Genomic DNA, 21784 nt, shown 5'->3' with positions numbered 1-21784 from the left:
TCTATTACCATTATTCATAAAATTTAAATTTCTTGTATATCTTTCTAGTTTCCTCTAAGCCTCCTCATGTCAGGGTATGGATATACATAGAAAGAAAGAGGGAGAGAGAATATATACATTAGTAACTGAAAACCTTATGTCAGGGAAGATGAAGAGAAGAGGAACAGATAAAATCTTTTTGGTAATTCAGTAATTGAATGTCTTTTAGTAATTGAAAGCCATGTCAGGGAAGATGAAGGGAAGAGGAACAGTTAAAATCTTTTTGGGTTGGGTCTCACCTCACAGGCACTCTTTGTGAGATTCAATAATTCTATGTCTGCTGTATTAACTATTCAACTGAAATAATTTGCTTCAGGAAATTTTGGAACTCAAACCACTCTGGAGAAAACAATCATTGTTCCTTAGAACATTTCACATTCTTGCAAAGGAGCTATGGCCATTCTGTGAAATGAATGTATCCACAAAGTACAGCAATTATGACATAAAAATTTTAAAGTGGAGAAAGTAGTCTTTTAAAAGTAAACAGAGAATTGGGTAATCTATATAAAAATAGATATTTTTAATGGTTTCATGTTTCATTGGTTTTTTTTCTTATAATGTTATCTTTATTTACAGTTCTGTTGAATCTTATATCTACTACTGTAAGGAGATGGATAGGGTACTTACAACATACCTTATATCAATGATACTATTTAGACTTGCCTGGAGAGTTTTTCCAAACACCTCACCTAACAGGGCAGTGGTACCAAAGAAAACTGCCTTTAAATGATTTCAACTAAAACCTGATTTATGATGAAATGTGAATGGTATGCCATTTAAAAGTTGAAGGACACCAGAAGCAGATCCAGCATGGCTACGGACAGAAAGAGGCAGACTTACAGAACTGGTGGTGGGATTTTACTGTAGCTCCAGGATAGGCATTAGAGACATCCTCAAGATATTTTCATCCCCACAAAATCACCACTAGCTAGAGGCTGGATTCAGGAGGATGGTAGTTCAGTGAAAAGAACATTGGCCAAAGTATCAGGAGATCTGAAATCTCCTCAAGAGCTACCCCAATCAAATGGTTAACAGAATACGAAAGGAGTAGGAAGAAGATGGAGTGCCAAGGTTGAACTGTTTGATTTCTTAATTGTGGGAGGCATGTATGCTCTTATTTCCAAAACTGACTTCTTCATTCCCAATCAGTATCTTATGAATGTTTAAGTTTTAAACGTGTTTTTATACATTACATCTCTTGAAGAACTTATTCTTTTTAATTTATCCCTAGATCTGAGTGTATATTCATCCTAAAATTACACATAACAGGTAACAATGACTGCATCATGTTTTCTTTCAAAATTAACCGTCTCTATGATGTAGTACATCTCTAGGTACATAGGTTCTTGACAACTACTTGTTGATCTCATTTTTGTCTACATTTGTGTATTGTCTATATATACTACTATAGCAGTTTTAGGAGGTAACAAAATTATTTTAGTATATAACTAGTTGTTTCAATCCCTGAGGCTGGCTGGTAGAGGTTTGAAACTGGTAATGACTGTCTTAAGTACATATCCCTAAGGAATTCTTAAAGAGGTTGTGAGATGACTCTGTGATAAGGACAAGAACAGAGAGCTGGTGTAATTCATATTAGCTAAAGGGAAATATGGATTGTGAGTTTTCTTTACCACGTGAGGGTGTTTTCAAGCCTAAATGAAGTAGATGTTAATGGCTTAGAGTGCTAAGGTTGTTATAAAAAATATCTTCAAGTTATCTATTCCCAGTTATATTCACTAAAAGACGGGTCTCTGTGATACTAATAGGGTCACTTTCGGAATCAATGTAGATTCCATATGAAAAAATAGATAACAAAAATCTATCCAGAAAATTAACATAGATCTCTGCTATTTTCAAGGGACAATGACATTCTATTGTACAGAATCAAATCATTTACACAAACTCAGCATCTAGTGAAAATAAAATATCATTTTACAGGGCTTGATGTTTTCCTATCTTGCCTTAGAATTGTTTCCTAAAACATAATTATTCTCATATTAATTTTAGATACTGAGTTATTAAAATGCTTTGTTTTTCGACATAGACACACAGCAGCAAAATGACTCATGACAGTCCAGGAGGCATTTAAAACAATGCATTAATCAAATGTCAGTTCATTTTAAATTTCATGCTATCAATTAGAACTTCACCTTGTATTTTGCACTTGCAGAAAAGCTGGTTCTCCACCGGACAGTGTAAAGTCGCACCTCAGATGTCTTTTGGTTCTTAGGGACAGAGTTGTCTGCCCAGCTGACCCTCACAGCATCATGGGTAAGAGCCACAGCCTGTACACCTACTGGTGGGAGCATGGGGGTGGAGAGATCTGGGACCGAGGTGGGGAAATCATCAAGCAAAGGATAATAATCAACTGGGTCAGTGGGATCTGGGTTTAAAAACCCACCAAATGAAACAAACAAATACGTAAATAAAAGCGTTAAAAAATAAATATCAGTGGTAACACATCACAATGAGTTAAATGCATGGCAATAATGATGAAAGGGAACATGAGAAGAACAGAAAAAAAATGTAATTAATTCAATCGGAAAACACATTAGAAACAGTATTTCTATATTGCAAAAAAGTAATTGAATATTTTCTATAATTTACTAATTCCCTTAGAATGATTTTATCAATTTAGCTATCACTTCTGCTTATATATTTTAAAGTCCATTTTTTAATGTTGCATGTTGCTTCTGAAAATATCTAGTTATAGAATCTATCAGTTTTATTACCATATAGTTTAAAATAATAAGATAAAAAAGGGGGTTCTTGTTTATTTCTTCCTGAAAAAAATTGCTCATCTAATATCTAATTTTTTGTTTATTTTCTCCTTCGTTTCTAACTTAATAGGGTTTCTCTAATGTTTCCACTGTTGTTTAGCTTATATCTGCAAACACATTTTCTAGGCAAGAAACAAATAATAAAGAACAAAGTACTCTGGCATCCGCAGCAACCTGTGTGTGTGGCTGTGATTGCATAAAGCCACAGTGACCAAGTACACATGATCTCAAGGATCAATTATATATTTGATAATTAAATTTCAGACAGCATGTGGTTTGTCAGGCTTTCCTAGATTGGAATCCTTGAAAATGCAGAAGTGTGATTTTACCCACATTCTAAATTTTTAGCTTCAGTAGGAGTTTCCATACTCTACATGCGTAAAATTTTATATTATTGACTGAGAAGACAGGATTAACTACCTACGAACTTGTAAGATTTGCACTGAGGTATATACATGCTTTGATCCATAACATAATGGGAATCTGTATAATGATGTGTGTGTTTTTACAAAATTCTGCAAGACACCTTGTAATCATGTTTATGCTGGGATATCAGAATCAGAAAAGCTTATTTTTTAGTCATAGTAATAGTCTAACCTTGACCATTGATTACTTAAGACATTTATGCTTAAAAATATCCTTATATTATGTAATGCATATTCTAACAAAAATAATAAGATATAATAATACAACTCTCAGGCTGGACATATGATGACATTTGCGGAGATGGGAACTACTCAAATACTTGGTGTCTACAGCAGCATAAATCAGGGTGTATTTTTTTCAACAGTCTAAAGTGGAGTGACTGCTGGCTGGTTTTGATGATTACTTCACTTTGTCCACTGCATTTCAAATGCCTAACCCCCATTCATCACCCTGTTTTCCAATGAATTATTTGGTAGTTTACTAGTCTGTGGTCTTTGGAGCAAAATATAAAACCAGAAACAAAAACAGAAAAAAAGAAGAGAAAGTGAGAGAAAGAAAGTGAGAGAGAAAAGAGAGAAAGAGAGCTGTGTTTAAAATGTAATGAGAGAGCCCAGGCTTTCTTATTTTCTTTGATATCTCTTTTTATTAAGGGCTCCTCTAAACTCGAATGGATTTATAAAATGATGAAGGGGGAAGAGAAGACATTGCATTCTTCACAAGGATCTCAATCATTCATCAGGTTGGCATAGCAGTGGAAGACATTTTTGCCAAATTAAAGTAGGTGCTACCTTGCTTTACTTGTTTCTATTTTTAGCTGGCTTTATAAGAAGAATGGGATACACATGGAGAAAATTTTCTAATTTACAAACTCCTCTTTGTTTTCTTAATCCAGTTTCATTGGTAAACACATATTAACCATAGTTTTTCACAGGTGCTATATATAAGATTTTGAAATATGGTGATTCTACTTCAAGAAATGCTAATAGTCAGTCCTACTATTTCTGATTTTAAAGGAGTATATTATTCATGACTATTGTTATTGAGTTTCTTGGAGTCAGCTCCAAAATGCTTCTCTCAAATTTAAACAAGAGTGTTTGTTGATTTATTGATGGACTTACACAGTCCAGAAATTTCTATCCTTGGCCAAGTGTTTTTTCCCATTTTTATGGATTAAAATGACAGATGTGGCTTGTCATTCTACTTGACACTTCCTCCAGAGCTATGCTAATACAAAGGCCAGTAGTTAAATGAATTATTTAAGTTTAAATAAATTAAAATTAAATAATGAAAAATTCACTTCTTGTGTTGCACTAGGCAATTTTAAGTGTTAAATTGCTACAAAAGCCTAGTGTCTGATGCAGATATAGAGCATTTCCAGCAAAGCAGAGCATCCTCGTGCATAGCAAGTGCATCTATTAATGCATATTTCATATATTAATTGTCTTTTTCTCTCAGATCAGAAACTATTAATATTTGAATAATTGAATTTAACAGATTCTTTTGTTGCTACACAACTTTTTTTTTCCCTCTTCCTACTCCTGGGTGCTTTATACGCTGCTGACTTAGTGGTTTCATTCAAAAGCATTGAAAAAAAAGTTTAGTAAAAGACAAAATATAGCCTCAAAGCTTTTTCTAAGAAAGAAATTCATTTGATTCCTAACAGGTGTTTCCTTAAGTGCCCATAAATGTTCAGTCTTTATACTAATGTTCAAAACGACCTTTAGCTTGGTGTGGTGAGTCATGCCTATAAATCCAGCACTTTGGAAGGCTGAGGCAGAATAATCACTTGAGACCAGGAGTTCAATACCAGCCTTGGCAACATAGCAAGACCTCATCTCTAAAAAAAAATTAATAGTAATTGCCAGGTATTTTGGTGCACACCTGTAGTCCCAGCTACCCAGGAGGCTTAGGTGGGAGGACCATTTGAGTCCAGGAGATCAAGTCTGCAGTGAGCCATAACTGCACCACTGCATTCCAGCTTTGGCAACAGAATGAGACCCTATCTCCAAATATATATATAAGTAAATAAATAACAATAAACTTTAATGCCATTTGACATGGGATTACACTTCATTTAAACATTGAAAAAACAGTTGAAAATAAGCCAATTCAACAGTGTGTTTTGCTCATCTTCTGATTTTTGTCCTCTTTTCTTCTCCAGGCTCAAGATACCTTGTCCTTACAATAAGAAATAAAGGGCTTTACAGCAAAAACTAGACTCTTAATACATTTGGCCAGGTGAGACTTTCAGCAGCTCTAATACTGATATTCCCAATATAGGATGAGGCTCCAGAGCTCACTGATATCTGTGAGCATGTGTGTAGAAAACTCCATAACCTGATGCTTATTCTAGTTTGAGGTTTTATTGTCTGTGATATATTTTGTAGTCACTTTATATAGGCCCTTGTTCAAGACTGCTCATAGGACTCCTTTGCAGAAGCTTAGAGGTAGAGGATGTCTCCTACATTGCACTGACACATTTGTTAATAGAGTTTCCTTAATCTTTATTTGTCCTTTGTTCTCTATGACATGTGGAAGCACAATAAAATAATTCTGCCACTTTCAGAAAAAGTGTTTTCCTTCCTTTGAAAAGGGCTGGATTCAAGCATTTTTCTCAAACCCTTTAATTGGCTTTTCTCCAATAATAAAATTCCTCACTTTTAAATTCCAACTTTTAATATTATTTCAATTCTCAGTCCCATTAGGATCTGAGTCATCAGAAAACAAAAATTGCCTGGATCACTGGTGTTTTCGACACCACTTTGGGAATCCCATATGCTAGAATTAATGCAAGATGTGCTAAGAAAAATGAGGCTGATAATGCCTCCAATGGTTCTTTCTGAACAGCTTACTTTTAGTATCTTTGAATTCTCTCACCTTTATCAGTTTCTGATTGAAAAGTGATTTTTATTTGCCACCTCAGTAATCCTTCCTTGTGGGCATTAGATTTGGTAAGAGAATAAGAGCTTGAAAAGACTGATCATAGTATCATTTTGCATGGCTTGCTCACAGGTGCCAAGTCACCATGGCAATGAGCAGCTCGTGGGGATCTTATAACATAAGGAGGACAGAGATGATCACTAAAGGAAAATTATGGGACACAGAGGTGCAGCCTAAGGGGCCTGTTTGCTCTCAAAGAATCTTGTTGCTAGCAGAGCCAGAGAATAAGGTCCTTATTCTCTTCATGAAAATCACAGACACCCATCATGTAATGTCTCAGTTAATATCCTGAACTTCAAATTTTCTCCTCTCTCTATATTTGAAGATAACACATTTGATAGTAAATATTCTCTGGGGTAATTATTTGCTCTTTAAGGGGGCCATGAACCCCTTTGATTATACAATGAATGAGATATACTGTCTCCACAGATAAATAAATATATTGATAGCTGCCCTAAATTTTGCATCCTACTTTAGACAGATCTTAGACCTGGAAACAATGGTCAAAGATTCAAAAAGACTAGAATAACAACTTTTCCTTAAAATATACCACTGAAATCAATACAGTGACAGTATAATCTGGAGACCATCACATAACCATTATGAATATAGAACAACAGTATTCTTAAGATAATCTACAAATGAAGCCTGTACATTTGACAAACTGTGAAAAGTTCACATAAATTTGGGCAGTGGTAGAAGCCACAGGATTCCACTATTTATTTTATAACTATTTCTTCCTACCCAACTAAATTTCAAACTTCAGTAACATCTCATGTTCTCTGGTGCTTGCTGTCTCAGATCCTTTCTTCTCATTAAGGGGACAATATCTGACAAGTTAAATGAGGTCTGAAGGGCATGAGGGGGCAGGTTCAATGTATTGATTAGAGAGGGCACTCGGGTTTTACCTAGAGATTTCAGACAAAAGTCTGTGGCAGGGTTTTGGGGGAATAGTCCAGTGATTTTCCAGTGACTCTGAATAGCCCTACAAACGTGTTACTGTATTTTGGAGTAAGCCTAGCCATGCTAACAAATACCCTCCATAAATGGTTTGGATCTCACCATCTTACCCATTTCTTTCTCAGTTTCTTAAACCCTTTTACTCTTATGTGCTGCCTTTATAATCCAACTAACAGAAAAATTCCTAAGGGTGACAAGACCTTGAATCAGCTACTCCCTTTAATGTCCTGAGGCCCTGGGCACCGCTAGGGTGACCTGGAGTCCCAGAGCTCAGGAAGATAACACCCATGTCACTCAGCCTAGTGCAAACCACCCCAGAAGGCCAGCTTCTCCTTGTCATCTTAGTTTGAAGGACCCTGTGTAGAGAAGCAAGTGTCCATTTAGGCATTTGGCAACCTTTGTACAGGGACAAAGATGGCATTGATTTGAGACAAGATGCTCAGGAGATGGAAGCATGGTATCAGGGCACCAAAACTATGAAGTTATTGGAAAGGAACAGAATAAGAGATCTGTATTCTTTAAGTCCATGTGCTAATTTAAAAAATGAATTCCTCCTACTTAATTTTGACAACCAAAGAAATAAAAAATGCATGCGTATGTGTGCATATTCACATCTGTACATATCAGACTCAGAAGATAATTACATACATTCATTTTTGTTTCTTCTTTGTATTGTATTTTAGTTTTTCTTTTTTCATTATAAATCAAATACTACTTTGTCAGAGGAAGATTAACGATTTAACTTACCTGTTATAGACCTGGTGGTGGCACTTTCATAAAGAGGAACTCCTTCTCCTGCATTGTTAAAAGCTTTCAGGGAGATTACATAATGAGAGCTTGACTCTGGAGAAAAACAGAAACAATACCAACATGTTGATTTATTTAATGAACCAAAATACTCAGGGAAAACATTTTCCTCAAAACAAATTTAATATAGTCTACTCGGTAAATTGTGTAAGAAAGAGTGAGTTGAATTCTGAAAGGATAGTGGCAGTGAGTGGTAGCAACAGGATTTTTTGATCTTCCTCAATCCCCATATGAAAACATGCTGAACTAGGTAGAAAAGTGAAAGCATTCAGCCAATTGCTGCAAAACTCTGTGATGATGTGTGTCCTCCAACCCTAAAATACAAGTGGGTCTGAATACACAACCAAAAAGCCTCATGATCTGTTTGTTATCAGCATCTGTGTAAGAAAAATCAAAGGGAAATATCAAACCTAAAAAGAGAGTAATTCTAAAATAGATATCAGCAAATGCTGGAAAGCACAGCAGCTCAATTTCACAACAACAAATTTAAACACTCAAAACTGACCTCCAAAGTCTCCTCTCTAGGACGGGGCCCAAATTGGGGACAACCTCCTGGGAACTGATGTAAGATATAAAAGCAAGATTGAAATAATATTGATAAAGTGTAAAGCCCAGATAAAATTAGGGAAGAAGAACCATGAAAACTCAGAAAGCAAGCTGCCAAAGTGTTTAGTCTGTATCCAGAGTTGGCAAAGTTTTTTGTAGGTCCAGATAGCAAATATTTTAGCTTTGAATGTCACATTGTTTCTGTCACATTTTAATCTGTTTATTTATTTACAACTCTTAAAAATGTAAGAACCACCCATAGTTCAGGCATCCATACAAGAACAGGACCCGGGCCAGAGTCTACCTGTAACCTGTAGTTTGCTGAAACCTGTCTCATGAAAAGAACAGGAAAGGGAGCTATGTGTACTCAAAAGAGCTCTCTGAATTTTTGAAAAAACAAAAACAAAAAACAGAAAAACAAATTACATCGGTATAAACCACAAAAATGTATTGAGGTAAACCTCTTTGTAAAATTACCGTAAGAAAAATTAGGAGAATATCATTCCTATAGAAAATTACAAAAATGGATAAAAAGTAGAAATAATTATCCAAAAAGTATTCATCAAAACTGCAACTTATGATTTCAAAACTAACTAAACTACATTAAGAAAATGATGCCAGATATGAAAGAGTAACATAAATCAGAAAACTCAGAAATGATGTGGCATAACTCAAGAAATACATATATGTAAATTAAAAAATTTTAGATAAGAAGGGTAACTAGATGAATAAATGCAACAAGTATGAAACGAAAACATAACAAAAGAAATTAAGAAGACTAAAGGAGGGTTCAGGAGAAAGTGATAAATACTGAAGATCTAACATACAGATAATGAGAATCCTTGATGAAGAAAATCCAAAGGAAAATAAAGACAGAATACTAAAAAAGTTACTGATTTAAAATAATTTTTTAGTCATCTTGACAAAAATAATATATGACATATTAGAAAAATTTAGATTATCAGACTTCATATAACATTTTGTGGCAGAAGAAATTAGAGTAACTTCAGATACTCAACATAAGAAAATGTAATTCAAGGTTTTATAGTCAACAAGTGTTAACTTTAAACATAAAGGGGATAGTCAAGCTGTTATCAACTTGCAAACACTCAGGAATATTGTTCCCTGATCCCCTGAACTACTAGATAATTAGCTTTAGATACAAAATGACCAGAGAGACACTGATAATAGCTAACTGATGAACAAAAATTTAATTAACTAAGACTAAGTTAAAAGGAAGGTATTTTATTTTGTAATGGCTCCATGTTTTGATTTTATAGATATAGTACTATCTTAAGACAAAATTAAAGACTAGTGACAGTATATGCAAAGATAAATGTTTCAATTATTATTGATGTCAACACTTTTATTATTGAGACTAATGTAACATGGAATAAAGCAAATGAGTAAACATGATATTCTATCATCCCCTATGTCTCTGAGAACCTCTTGGTATAGATGAAAGACTTAGAGATGTAATGTAGAAAAGGTTAAATGAAGTCTGTGTTCCTACAGTTGAACTGGAAAAATAAGTTTGAACTCAAATTGTATTTTTTTTCTCTGTTCTAGCTCTTTCTGCTAATAAAAAGTCTGGAAACATGGACTCAATAGCAATAAGCTTCCCTAATATACAGACTACAGTTTGGTGGAAAAAATAATTCCTAATACAAAGAAACAGCTTCTTGTAGAACTAGCTGATTCTTAAAGAAGAAAACATGCCAATTCAACTTGAAATATCTTGACATATTAGATAGAATGGAAGCAACTAGTAAAATCATGTCAAATGGATTCAGAAGTCAATTTGAAGAGACTCTCTCATACCAAAGATAAGGATAATCTGCACATAGAAAAACACAGTGTTATGATGTATGAAGAATGTATAATTTGAAAAAGATATTTTAAAGAATAATAGTTGGTCATTTCTGAGGTTATGAACTCAGAACATAATTCTAGCTAACAAATAAAAACAAAATGATAGAATTAAAATATTGCTGCTTTACAGCCCTCATTAATGAATGGATCTCAGCATTAAGCATTAATAATTGCTAAGATAAAGTAGAGACAACGAGGCAGTCTGTGCTTTCTGATGAAAGAACCTGCTACCCTCCAGAGTTTCGCCAATGGGATCAAACCTACTTAGTCTCAAGTAGCCTCTGGACCTAAACGACGGTTTGCAGAGAGTAGAGCAAATAAATGTGTTGAACTCCAAAGTATAATACTTCATTAAGCTAGATATTTGTTGCACATGGTTTTCTGTATCTGGGTTTTGTAACAAAATATAAAAGCTTTAAAAATGAGTGAGTTTATCTCTGAGAGGGAGCTATAAAAATTGATCTGATTGAGTTTTCTTCATAAAATTTGCATGTGACCTAAGTATTAATGTTAAAGATATTGACAGTCTAAACCACATTGATTCAAGAGCTGTAATACAGAAAGAAGAATAAAATAATATTATATCTAATGTAGTCAAAAGACTTCTATTCAGTGGATTGTTTTCCCTCCAAAAAGGAATATTTCTTTCCAAAAAATTTACATTCCAAGCTCTTTTCCTAACAAGAAAGTAATCAATTGACAAGTGTTAAATGCTCTCTGAGATCCAAGTACTTGTAGAAGATGAATTTCTGTCAGGTTTCTAACATAATTCTGGGCAGAGAAAACAATGAAATACTATGTAAAATTAAACAATAAAGCACGAGATATAGCTTATCACTGCTATACATTTAGAGGTCTGAAAACAGAGAGAAATTGGGTCATCGAAAAAGACTTTTGGAAGATATGAAATTTGAATTGGTGCTTGTGAAGGATAGGACTTGGAAGCAAAATAAGAGGAAGAAAACATTTCAGCAAAAAAGAAAATAAACTTGAGTAGACCAAAAAAATACACTTTTTTCACACTGGGAAAAATATTCTTTTGAGTTATTGTAGTAGAGACTAAGTCTGACTTCAAATATGTGAACCATCTATGCACCAAACATGTAAACATTTTTATTAGGCTTGAGACATTTAAAAGTGCCTTTTTGCAGTTCAAATTCTACTTGGTTCAAATGAATACATTTCTGTATTTGCATGTATCTAAGTATTTATGAAGAGAGTGAAAAAGAGGTCAGAAATTCCAAACTCAAATGCTTAGGAGGGGCGTGTGTGTGTGTGTGTGTGTGTGTGTGTGTGTGTGTTGTTGTTGTTGTTTTTAATCAATCAGAGAAAAAGAGAGAGAGAAAGAACAAAAACCAGTTAGATTTGACTACCGTGTATGACAGCCAATAGGGCAGAGAGGATCTTAGAAAGTATATCACTGATCTTGAGTGGAGCCACTATTCTGGTCCAATATAATATTAGCATATGGAAGGTAGTCCCAGTGTTGTCAGATTATCTGGAAATCCAGATTTTTATGAGAAATTATCAAATTTTTCGGTGTTGTCAGATAATTGAAATAAATAAAATAAACCTGTGCTATCAAAACTCTCTCTCTAGACTGAATCCAAGCCTGTGGTTACTAGTCTATAACTTTGGATAGATTCCTACATACCCAACTACATGCAAATATACATATAACCTTGGAAAAATAGATACTCAAGTCGGGTCTTCCATTGTCAAGGTGTCAACCATTAGAGTAACAACAACAAATGAGAAACTTTATATGATGTGGTAAAGTGCGGAAGCAGGTGATTGAATAGAAAATGATGAAACAGGTTTTTAGGCTAGGAGATTTGGAGTGATTATTTTATAATCACACATCCAAATAGAATTAGAATTCAAAGTTAATAATGTTCTACTTGATAGGAAGCTTTTGACTTCCTAATCAGGGTTAACAGCTGAAGTTCATGGATAGCCAGCATATCCATGAGACACTAAATTAATGTCTTCATTTTTCTGTTCCCACCACCAAGGTGCTTAGTTTATAGCTCCATAGAAAATGCCCGCTGTAAAAGCTTCTGTAACATTACTGGATTATTAGTTTTCAATCTTTCAGGGTGTGTATTATTTCTTATTTTAAAAAAATTAGGAGAGACATACAAGATGGCCAATTAGCAGCAGCTCAGGATTGTAGCTCCCAGTGAAAGTGCAGAGAGTGAGTGGACCCCATTCCAGACAAATTTTTGTTGCCCATGGACCAGGAGATTCCCAGTGGAGGAGACTCACAGGTCTCCAGCACAACTCTTTTGGCCGGCACCCTGGCGCGGCAGTTCTCAGAGCGGAGTATGAAGGACCGGGTGCCCTTTTGATTGGTGTTTGGAGCTCTGGGAAGGCAGAGTCGCCCATTCAGCTGATTGAAAGGGGGACTAAGGCAGGGAGCCAGACTGGGAGATTCCCAGGCAGAAAAGTGCCACAAGTTTCAGTGCTGCTGTTTCAGCTGGGACAGTGGGTTGCTGCAGGGGAAATTGCACAGATTCTGGTGCCTTTTCAGCAGGCGACTGGAACACCTGGTAGAGAGTCAACCATTCAATCAAAAAAAAAAAAGAAAAAGAAGAGGCTCTGAGACAGGGAGCCAGGTGATTGGGCTTGGCTGGTCCCATCCCCACAAAAAAACAGCAATTGGAAGCACTGAAGATTGAGTTTCACAACAAGCACAGCTGAACCCTGGAAGGTCCAGCTCTGTGGGGAAGGGGCGTCCCCCAAAGGAAAACTAAGAAACAGAAAAAACTTCATCACCAACAAGCTGGACGTCCACTCAGAGACCCAATCTGAAAGTCAGCAATTACAAAGATGACAGGTGGGTAAATCCACAAAGATGGAAAGAAACCAGTGCAAAAAAGTTGAAAACACCCGAACTCAGAATGCCTCTCCTCCTTCAGGGGATTGTAGCTCCTCATTAGCAATGAAACAAGGTCTGATGGAGAATGAGTGTGACGAATTGACAGAATCAGGCTTCAGAAGGTGATAATAAGAAACTTCTGTGAGTTAAAAGAACATGTTCTAACCCAATGCAAAGAAACTAAGAACATTGAAAAAAGGTTTGATGAAATGCTAATGAGAATAGACAATTTAGAGAGGAATATAAGTGAATTAATGGAGCTGAGAAACATAATATGAGAACGTTGCAAAGTATGCACAAGTTTTAACGGTCAAATTGATCAAGCAGAAGAAAGGACATCAGAGGTCGAAGACCAACTTAATGAAATAAAATGAGAAGACAAGGTTAGAGAAAAAAGGCTAAAAAGGAATGAGCAAAGTCTCCAAGAAATATGGGACTATGTGAAAAGACCTAATCTACGTTTGATAGGTATACCTGAATGTGACAAAGAGAATGAATCCAAGTTGGAAAATATTCTTCAGGATATTATCCAGGAAAACTTTCCCAACCTAGCAAGGCATGAGAATACTCAACTCTAGGTAATACAGAGAACACCACAAAGATATTCTTCAAGAAGAGCAACCCCAAGGCACATAATTGTTAGATTCACCAGGGTTGAAATGAAGGAGAAAATACTAAGGGCAGCCAGAGAGAAAGGTCAGGTTACGCACAAAGGGAAGCCTATCAGACTTACAGCAGATCTCTCAGCAGAAACCCTACAGGCCAGAAGAGAGTGGGGGCCAATATTCAACATCCTTGAAGAAAAGAACTTCTAACCCAGAATTTCATATCAGCCAAACTAAGCTTCATAAGTAAAGGAAAAAATAAAATTTTTTGCAGACAAGCAAGTACTCAGAGATTTCATCACCATGAGGCCTGCTTTACAAGAGCTTCTGAAAGAAGCATTACACATAGAAAGGAACAACTAGTATCAGGCATCCCAAAAACATACCAAAAGGTAAAGAGCATCACCAAAATGAAGAATTTACATCAACTAATGGGCAAAACAGCCAGCTAGCATTAAATGGCAGTATTAAACTCATATATATCAATATCAATCCCAAATTTAAACAGACTAAATGCCCCAATCAAAAGACACAGACAGGCAAATTGGATAAAAAGCCAAAACCCATCGGTATGCTGCATCCAGACCTATCTCACATGCAAGGATACACAAAGACTTAAAACAAAGGGATGGAGGAAGATTTACCAACGAAATGGAGAGAAAAAAAAAAGCAGGAGTTGCGATTCTCGTCTCTGATAAAATAGACTTTAAAGCAACAAAGAACAAAAGAGACAAAGAAGGACATTACATAATGGTAACTCCCACATAATAATAGTGGGAGACTTTAACACTACATTGTCAATATTAGACAGATCAATGAGACAGAAAATTAACAAGCATATCCAGGACTTGAACTCAGACCTGGAATAAGTAAACTTAATAAACATTTACAGAATTCTTCACCCCAAATCCACAAAACATACATTTTTCTCAGTATCACATCACACCTATTCTAAAAGTGACCACAAAATTGGAAGTAAATCACTCCTCAGCAATTGCATAGCATTTCACAGGTTTAAATGAAATATTGGGTGTCTGCTTTTTTGTTATTTTCCTCCCTTATTCCATTGTTAAGCACATTTATTGGCATAAAAGAGGTTTTTAATACTGATTTTTAGACTGCTTTCTAGCCTGGGCAATAGAGCAAGATTCCCGTTCTCTCTCCCTCTTTCTCTTCCTATTTCTTTCTCTCTTTCATTCTTTTTTTCTCTCTTTTTCTTTCTTTTTTTTCTTCCTTTCTTTTTTCTCTTTCAATATAAAAAAATTGAAAGTACCTTACCTGATTCTCATTGTATTGGTTTGAATTTTTACCGTAATATGAATGACAGTAACATGTCATCTAGCTGTTACATGGATCATCTTGAGTAGCAATCATCATTTCTTCATCCCCTAACCCCCATAAATGAATGTGAGGCAATTGTCATTCCAATACAGTCTCTTGCTAATACTGATACCTATCAAATCTCTAGTCATCTGAGTAACAACAGCTTCTTTCACTTGATCATTAGCCATGCTATAGAGTATGCTAAAGAGAGCGGGAGTTTTATAATTTACTACCTGTTGAATTAATGAATTATACTAATCATTATATGTCACCAATCCCTACTATGCTGTGTACATCTTAGAGAAGATCAACCTTACACATAAACAGAAAGTGGTAACAGCTTTGCCCTGTGAAAAGAAACACACTTGCAATATAGTTGTAACTGATATAAGAATATCACACAGAGCAAGGAGTCCTGAAGACGTTCTGGCTCAATATTTTCCTTTGTCAGTTAGTAGCTTGAGGCTCAGTTAGAAAAGTTCACTGGCTTTTCTAAAGTAATGCAGAACTACCTAGGTAATCAAGGCTTGGGAAGACTCCAGAACCCCTTTGACTGACTTTTCCAGGCGCTTTCTTTCATGCTTTTCACACTTTATCTGCTCCTAAACATCTTTTCAGGAGTCTGGCCTCTATATTGTTCTTTTGCCAAACTGCATTTTGGACCTACTGAGGAAACAATAGGAATTTTATCTGGCCCTGATAAAGTTTGATCTAATACTTGATCTTCCTGCACAACAATAAAATATTATTCATTTCTTAGCTAGTGGGATATAGTGCTTTGATATCTTTTACACTGTGATGAAGGTATTTTGTTTGAATGTATATTGAGGGGGAAAGAAGCTTTAAGTGTGAACTGGGAGCAAGGAAGAATGAGGGTTTTCTGCCAGTACGAAAAAAAGGTGTAATTTACCACTGTACCACTAGAGAGCAATGTGGAACTATTTTCCTGCACATGCTCAGAGCTCTTCAACTTTAAAACCAATAAATCACAAAAGAATTGCCTAGAATTGCTCCCTCTACAGAAGCATCAAATGAGTTAAACACATTTAATATTATCATGATGATTCCAAATGAATTAATCATTAATTATGGCCAGACCCCATTGTGCAGGAATACACTTCATGACAATCATGACAGTAAACGTATTTTTTTATACTTGCTAAAATGCTGCAAATACATAGGCTCAAAAATTTATCAGTTGCCTCTGCAAAATAAAGCTCTGCAATATTCTTTGAATTTACTGTAATTTAATCATACTGAAATTATTTGGATTTTGGTGGATGTCCACGGGAATTCTTTTAAATCAAGAATATTCTGGGTTTTTCCACAGATTTGAAATCGTCTATCAGATTTTCATTATTGTTTGACCAATCTTTCTTGTAGAACACCTCAGTTCAGAATACAGGAGACTGAAGAAATACTTAATAACTCGTTGAGCATCCAAAATAGATGGCTCTTGACCAGTATATTCATTGTGTCCAGAAAAGGCGAGAATAAATGCACATTTATTGATTACAGAGATTGAAAAAGATAAGAAATGGGTAATCAGGAAAAACGTGGATTCTCCTTCCCCTGAGACTTGGTAGGTGAGAGACCCATTATTCTAAAAGCTTTTCTTGAGGTGTCCCTGAATATAAGAGATGAATGTCTTTTTCTGGGGCTGAGGGAATGAATCAAGAAACCTGCAGACAGCTCTTCAGGGCTAGACCAAGATGCTGTACTTGGCAACAGAAGCTAGGAAGAACATCGTTATTTTTAATTAATATTTTGTGTGAATTAAATGACAGCGGCATGTGCCAGATTGACATCCCAGAGTCCTTTATTCATTACAGATTATATACTTCACTCAGTGGCCTCATCCATGCCAAGTTCTTGTCAGGGCCCACTCTGCATGTCCCTGTATCTTTTGCCCTCTCTGTTAGCACTGCCAACAAGTCAATTAGGGAAAATTAGAGTGGTTGCTGTTTTCCTAATACAGATACCTGCTCATTGCAATGAGTCAGGGCTTCCTCATTCACAGAATATAGGCCGTGGGCTTGCTGTCAGATGGTAAATGTTACTGGACACCTTTGACCCCACTGGACCCAAACTGTTTAATTAAATGTAATGGGTGGAGAGAAAATATGGATGATTGCATTGATCTCTTAAAAGGATGAGCAACACATATTTGAGAAAGATGCAATTTGCATAATACATTCAATTCTACTTCATTACATATACTCCTTTATAAATGTAATTAATAGCTAATCTATCTGGCATCCTCATAAAGATTTTACTTTTCTAGAAATACAGTCCAAAGAATGGTCAGTTTATAATATGATTTTCTCACTTATCAGAGTTGCAGATACCAGCCACTCACCTACTCGGTGTGAGAAAGTATTTGAATCGAAGGAAGAAAAATCAGGGTACATTTTCATTATTCTACTAATGTGTACTACCAGGAAGAAAATTAGGTAAAAACATACTTAGTAAGCAACGTTTCAGTGCTGGGCAGATAGAAAGTGCTTAATAAAAATTTGTTGAATTGCTAAATGTATGAGATACAGAAAGGCTCAATTATTTATTGAAGGTTGAAAAGCAGGTCCCTAAATAATTTGATTATAGAACTCAGTTTTCCTATCTTAAACTGCACATACTGATACCAGTAGGTGCATAAAAAATGAATCCAAAGATATTGTACAATATTTTCCTATCTCATTTGCATATTCACATTCAATCTTCTTCATCCTTCCATTTGTTCATTCAAATGGACACTCATCAATTGCCTTTTGACAACTTCTGTAAGACATATTATGCATTTTATAAACTCTCTAGAGTACATAAAGATCGAAAAACAAAAACAAAAAACTTTATTTTCCCTGATGAACCTTTTAATGAAAAAAAACTGTGTTGGAGGTTTAAAAGAAAACCTGGGTCAGGCATGGTGGCTCATACCTGTAATCCCAGCACTTTGGGAGGCTGAGGTGGGTGGATAACCTTAGGCCAGGAGTTTGAGACCAGCCTGACCAAAAGGCAAAATCTGTGTTTAATAAAAATAGAAGAATTAGGTAGGTGTAGAGGAGCATGCCTGTAATCCCAGCTACTGGGAAGGCTGAGGCACAAGAATCACTTGAACCCAGGAGGCAGAGGGTGCAGTGAGCTGAGATCATGGCACTGCACTCTAGCCTGGGCTACAGAGCCAGACTCTGTCAGAAGAAAGAAGAAGAGAGGAGAAGGAGGAGAAGAAAGAAAGAGAGAGAGATGAAGAGAGGAAGAGAGAAAGAGAAAGGGAGGGAGAGAGAGAGAGAGAGAGAGAGAGAGAGAGAGAGAGAGAGAGAGAGAGAGAGAGAGAGAGAGAAAGAAATCAGAGCAAAGCCTTCTGGAACCAGGCAGCACTGTCTTTGTGAAGGTGGCAGTTTGGCTGAATATTTTAATGAACAATGGCTGAGGGAAATGAGTGCAAGAAGCAAATGCAAGAGCACAGTTTACTATAGATGTAGTATCATGCACATTAGAATCAAACTTGAAGATAATAACCACAGCAACTCCTCCTCATTCTCTTTTTCCTAACAGTAACATTTGTTGGTTAACTAATTAGGTCTCTTTACTACCTCTCATCTATTACTTCATTTAATTCTCACCATAATTCAGTCTGACATACAGTAAGGACTCCATACTTATTGAATGGATGAATGTGTATCCCCCTTTTATAGGTAGGTGATTGCTATAGTTTGTTTGAATGTGCCCCTCAAGGTTTTTGAGTTGGTAACTAAATCCCCAGTGCAAGAGTGTTGTGAGGTGGGACATTTAAGAGGTGATTAGATCACAATGGCTCTGGCCTCATGAATGGATTAATGCTGTTATTATAAAAGTGGGTTAGTTATTGCAGGAGTGGGTTCCAGTTGAAAAGGATGAGTTTGGCCTTATTCTTCTCTCTCGCCCTCCCATGTGCATCTTCTGTTGTCCTTCTGCCTTCCACCATGGGATAAAGTAGCAAGAAGTCCCTCGCCAGATGCAACAGAGGACGAGAAGTCCTTGTCCTTGGACTTCTCAGCCTCCAGAATTGTGAAAAATAAATTCCTTTTCTTTGTGAATTATCCAGTCTCAAATATTCCGTTACAACATCACAAAATAGACTAAGACAATGGTATCATGTCTAATTCATAAAACTCAGCCTTGCATCCTCTGTGTTATCTACCTTTTATAAACTAAGAGATATGAGATGAAGAACATTTTCAACAAGTTTCCAACTGTACTTTCAAAGGTATCCCTCAGAACTAGGCAGTCCAGGGAAAGTAGAAAAGATGTTTAAAGTAGGAACGCTATAGAAGCTGCCGCAGTTGTCGGGGCAAAGACCACAGGGGCCTGAACTGAGGTGGTGTCATATAAATTAAGAGCACACAATGGGTGTGAGTAACATAATTTGTAGATATTTGGAGGGACAATGAAGAAAGGAAAAAATCAAGAAGAACTCTTAAATTTTGAATTTGATAATGAGATAAAATTATTGCTAGCATGAGGAAGTCAAGAGGGGAGAGAAGAAATTTCTGGTGTCATATTTGACACAGGGAGGAAAGGGCAGCATAGCTAAAAACGACTGTCTTGGGCTCCAGTCATGGTGTAAAAATTGCATCTAAACAACCTGTGGTATGGTGGCCTCTTTCTTCCAAACAGTTGCTTCCCTATTGTTACCACTAAGTTAACTAGATGTCCTAGGGTTCTTTAGAGTTAGACTGGGATAGGCTGCTTAGAATTGTTGGCTCCACCTTGGTGAGTACTCCCAAATTTATGTGATATCTTCTATCACATTTAGAAAATGCAAACTCATGTGTACTGTGATTCGATTTGTTGTTGTTGTTTTAATTTTTTTAAATTTTACTCTAAGTTCTGGGGTACATGTGCAGATCGTTCAGGATCGTTACATAGATACACATACATCACGGTGGTTTGCTGCATCCATCCTCCCGTCACCTACCTTAGGTATTTCTCCTAATGTTATCCTTCCCTAATCCCCCCTCCCCCTGCTATTCCTCCTCTACCCCTCCCACCCCACAATAGGCCCTGGTGTGTGATGTTCCCCTCCCTGTGTCCCTGTTTCTCATTGTTTTATTATTTATTTAGTTTTGAGACAGGGTCTTGCTCCCTCACCCAGGGTAGAGTGAGATCTTGGCTCACTTCAACCTCTGCCTCCTGGGTTCAAGCCATTTTCCTGCCTCAGGCTGCCAAGTAGCTGGAATTACAGGCACCCACTACCATGCCTGGCTAATTTTTAACAGAGATGGGGTTTCACTGTGTTGCCCAGATTGTTCCCAAACTCCTAACCTCAAGAAATCCACCCACCTCAGCCTCTCCGAGTGCTGGGATTACAGGCACATGCCACCATATCTCCTTGATTTTTAAAATATTTTTTATCAATTATCTCAACAATGTTAGAAAGCAGATAGGGCAGGAATGATCATCCCTATTTTAGAAATGCAGAGACTGAGGTCAAGTTGCAATCACCTCAGTCAAGGAAGATACAGGTAAGACCTGAGTGCCTTTCTGTGTTAAGGTTTTCTCCTCCATAGTGTCAAGACTAGAATGTCTGAGTTTTTCTCTGAGACATTATACAGAGCAGTCTTTGGTCACCAATTAGAGCAAAATAAATATTCCTTACCTGCTTCAGTTGGTAAGTTGTGCTTTGGCAGAGAGCCCTCAGAGTCAGAGAAATGACTGAATAAATGCTTAGATTACAAAGTACTACAAGCAGCTCACAAACGGAGCACTTAGTGAAATGATTTTTCAGCAAAGCTTTACATCAGAAAATTAACCAGAGACCTTATAACCAGATACACAGGTTTTCCTCTTTTTGTTCACATTCCTCAAAACAAAAGAAGAATTATTTATAATGTGGTAATATTGCATGACCATGTAAGGACTCAATTATTAAGAAATATAAACGTTGTTCATTTTGTTAATTCAAGCAAACAAATCATTATTTTAGTTAAAAATTCAGTCAAACTGACTCTTTAGCATAAAGAGAATAAAACAAAATGAGCTTTAGTCTGGAACAAAAAGAGGAGGCATATCCTTTTACAGATGTTTGCAATTCCTTCCTCTCTTCCCATTTCCTTTCTCCTTTTACTTTGCTTTCTGGTAGCCTTCTCTTTCTTAATCTCCTTATTCATTCCATCGGGTTTCTGAGTGAGGGCAAGGGATCAAAGACACAGCAGAGCATAAAAGCAAAAGACATGAACAGAAAGAAAGATAAAGATAGAAATACAGAGACTAGGAGGAAGATCAAATGTTAGTATCGAAATCTGAGTCCTTGTGTACGAGCACTTGCTGCACCAGATGTCAACCCTGAAGTGCTTTATGGACGTATCTTCACAGGAATGCTAAAAGGTAGGCACGGTGATTGTCCCCATTCAGGAGATGACAAAACCGAAGAGCTCATTAAGTAGCAGTGTTCAGATTCAAATCCAGGTCTGCCCTACTTTCCAATGCCTCCATGGGTCACTGCAGGATAAACAATGAGTAAGATAGCAAATGGGCCCAAATGGTTCACACTCTCTTTGAAATGGAAAACTAGAAATAATGACATGAGAAGGAAATTATTTGGAAGCTTCACCATACCTCACTTTAAG

The 21784-nt window shown here is 36.4% G+C and overlaps 1 protein-coding gene across 5 annotated transcripts in view; it reads right to left on the bottom strand.

Moving 5' to 3' along the window:
• Positions 1 to 21784, bottom strand: part of DCC (DCC netrin 1 receptor) — a 1205330-nt gene that overhangs the window by 152616 nt on the left and 1030930 nt on the right. For 4 of the 5 annotated variants that reach the window (XM_002757246.7, XM_035271116.3, XM_008979835.5 and 1 more), the window contains exons 16-17: positions 7893 to 7988; positions 2190 to 2422 (exon numbers count right to left, since the gene is read on the bottom strand). In XM_002757246.7, the coding sequence (XP_002757292.2) occupies positions 2190 to 2422; positions 7893 to 7988 (329 nt within the window). The remainder of the gene's footprint in view (positions 1 to 2189; positions 2423 to 7892; positions 7989 to 21784) is intronic. The other variant, XM_008979838.5, reaches the window with a different exon arrangement.

The sequence above is a fragment of the Callithrix jacchus genome, chromosome 13 (assembly GCF_049354715.1).
Source record: "Callithrix jacchus isolate 240 chromosome 13, calJac240_pri, whole genome shotgun sequence".
Lineage (NCBI taxonomy): Eukaryota > Metazoa > Chordata > Mammalia > Primates > Cebidae > Callithrix > Callithrix jacchus.
The sequence above is the reverse complement of the archived record's forward strand: the minus strand, read 5'-3'. Positions and strand labels throughout refer to the sequence as shown.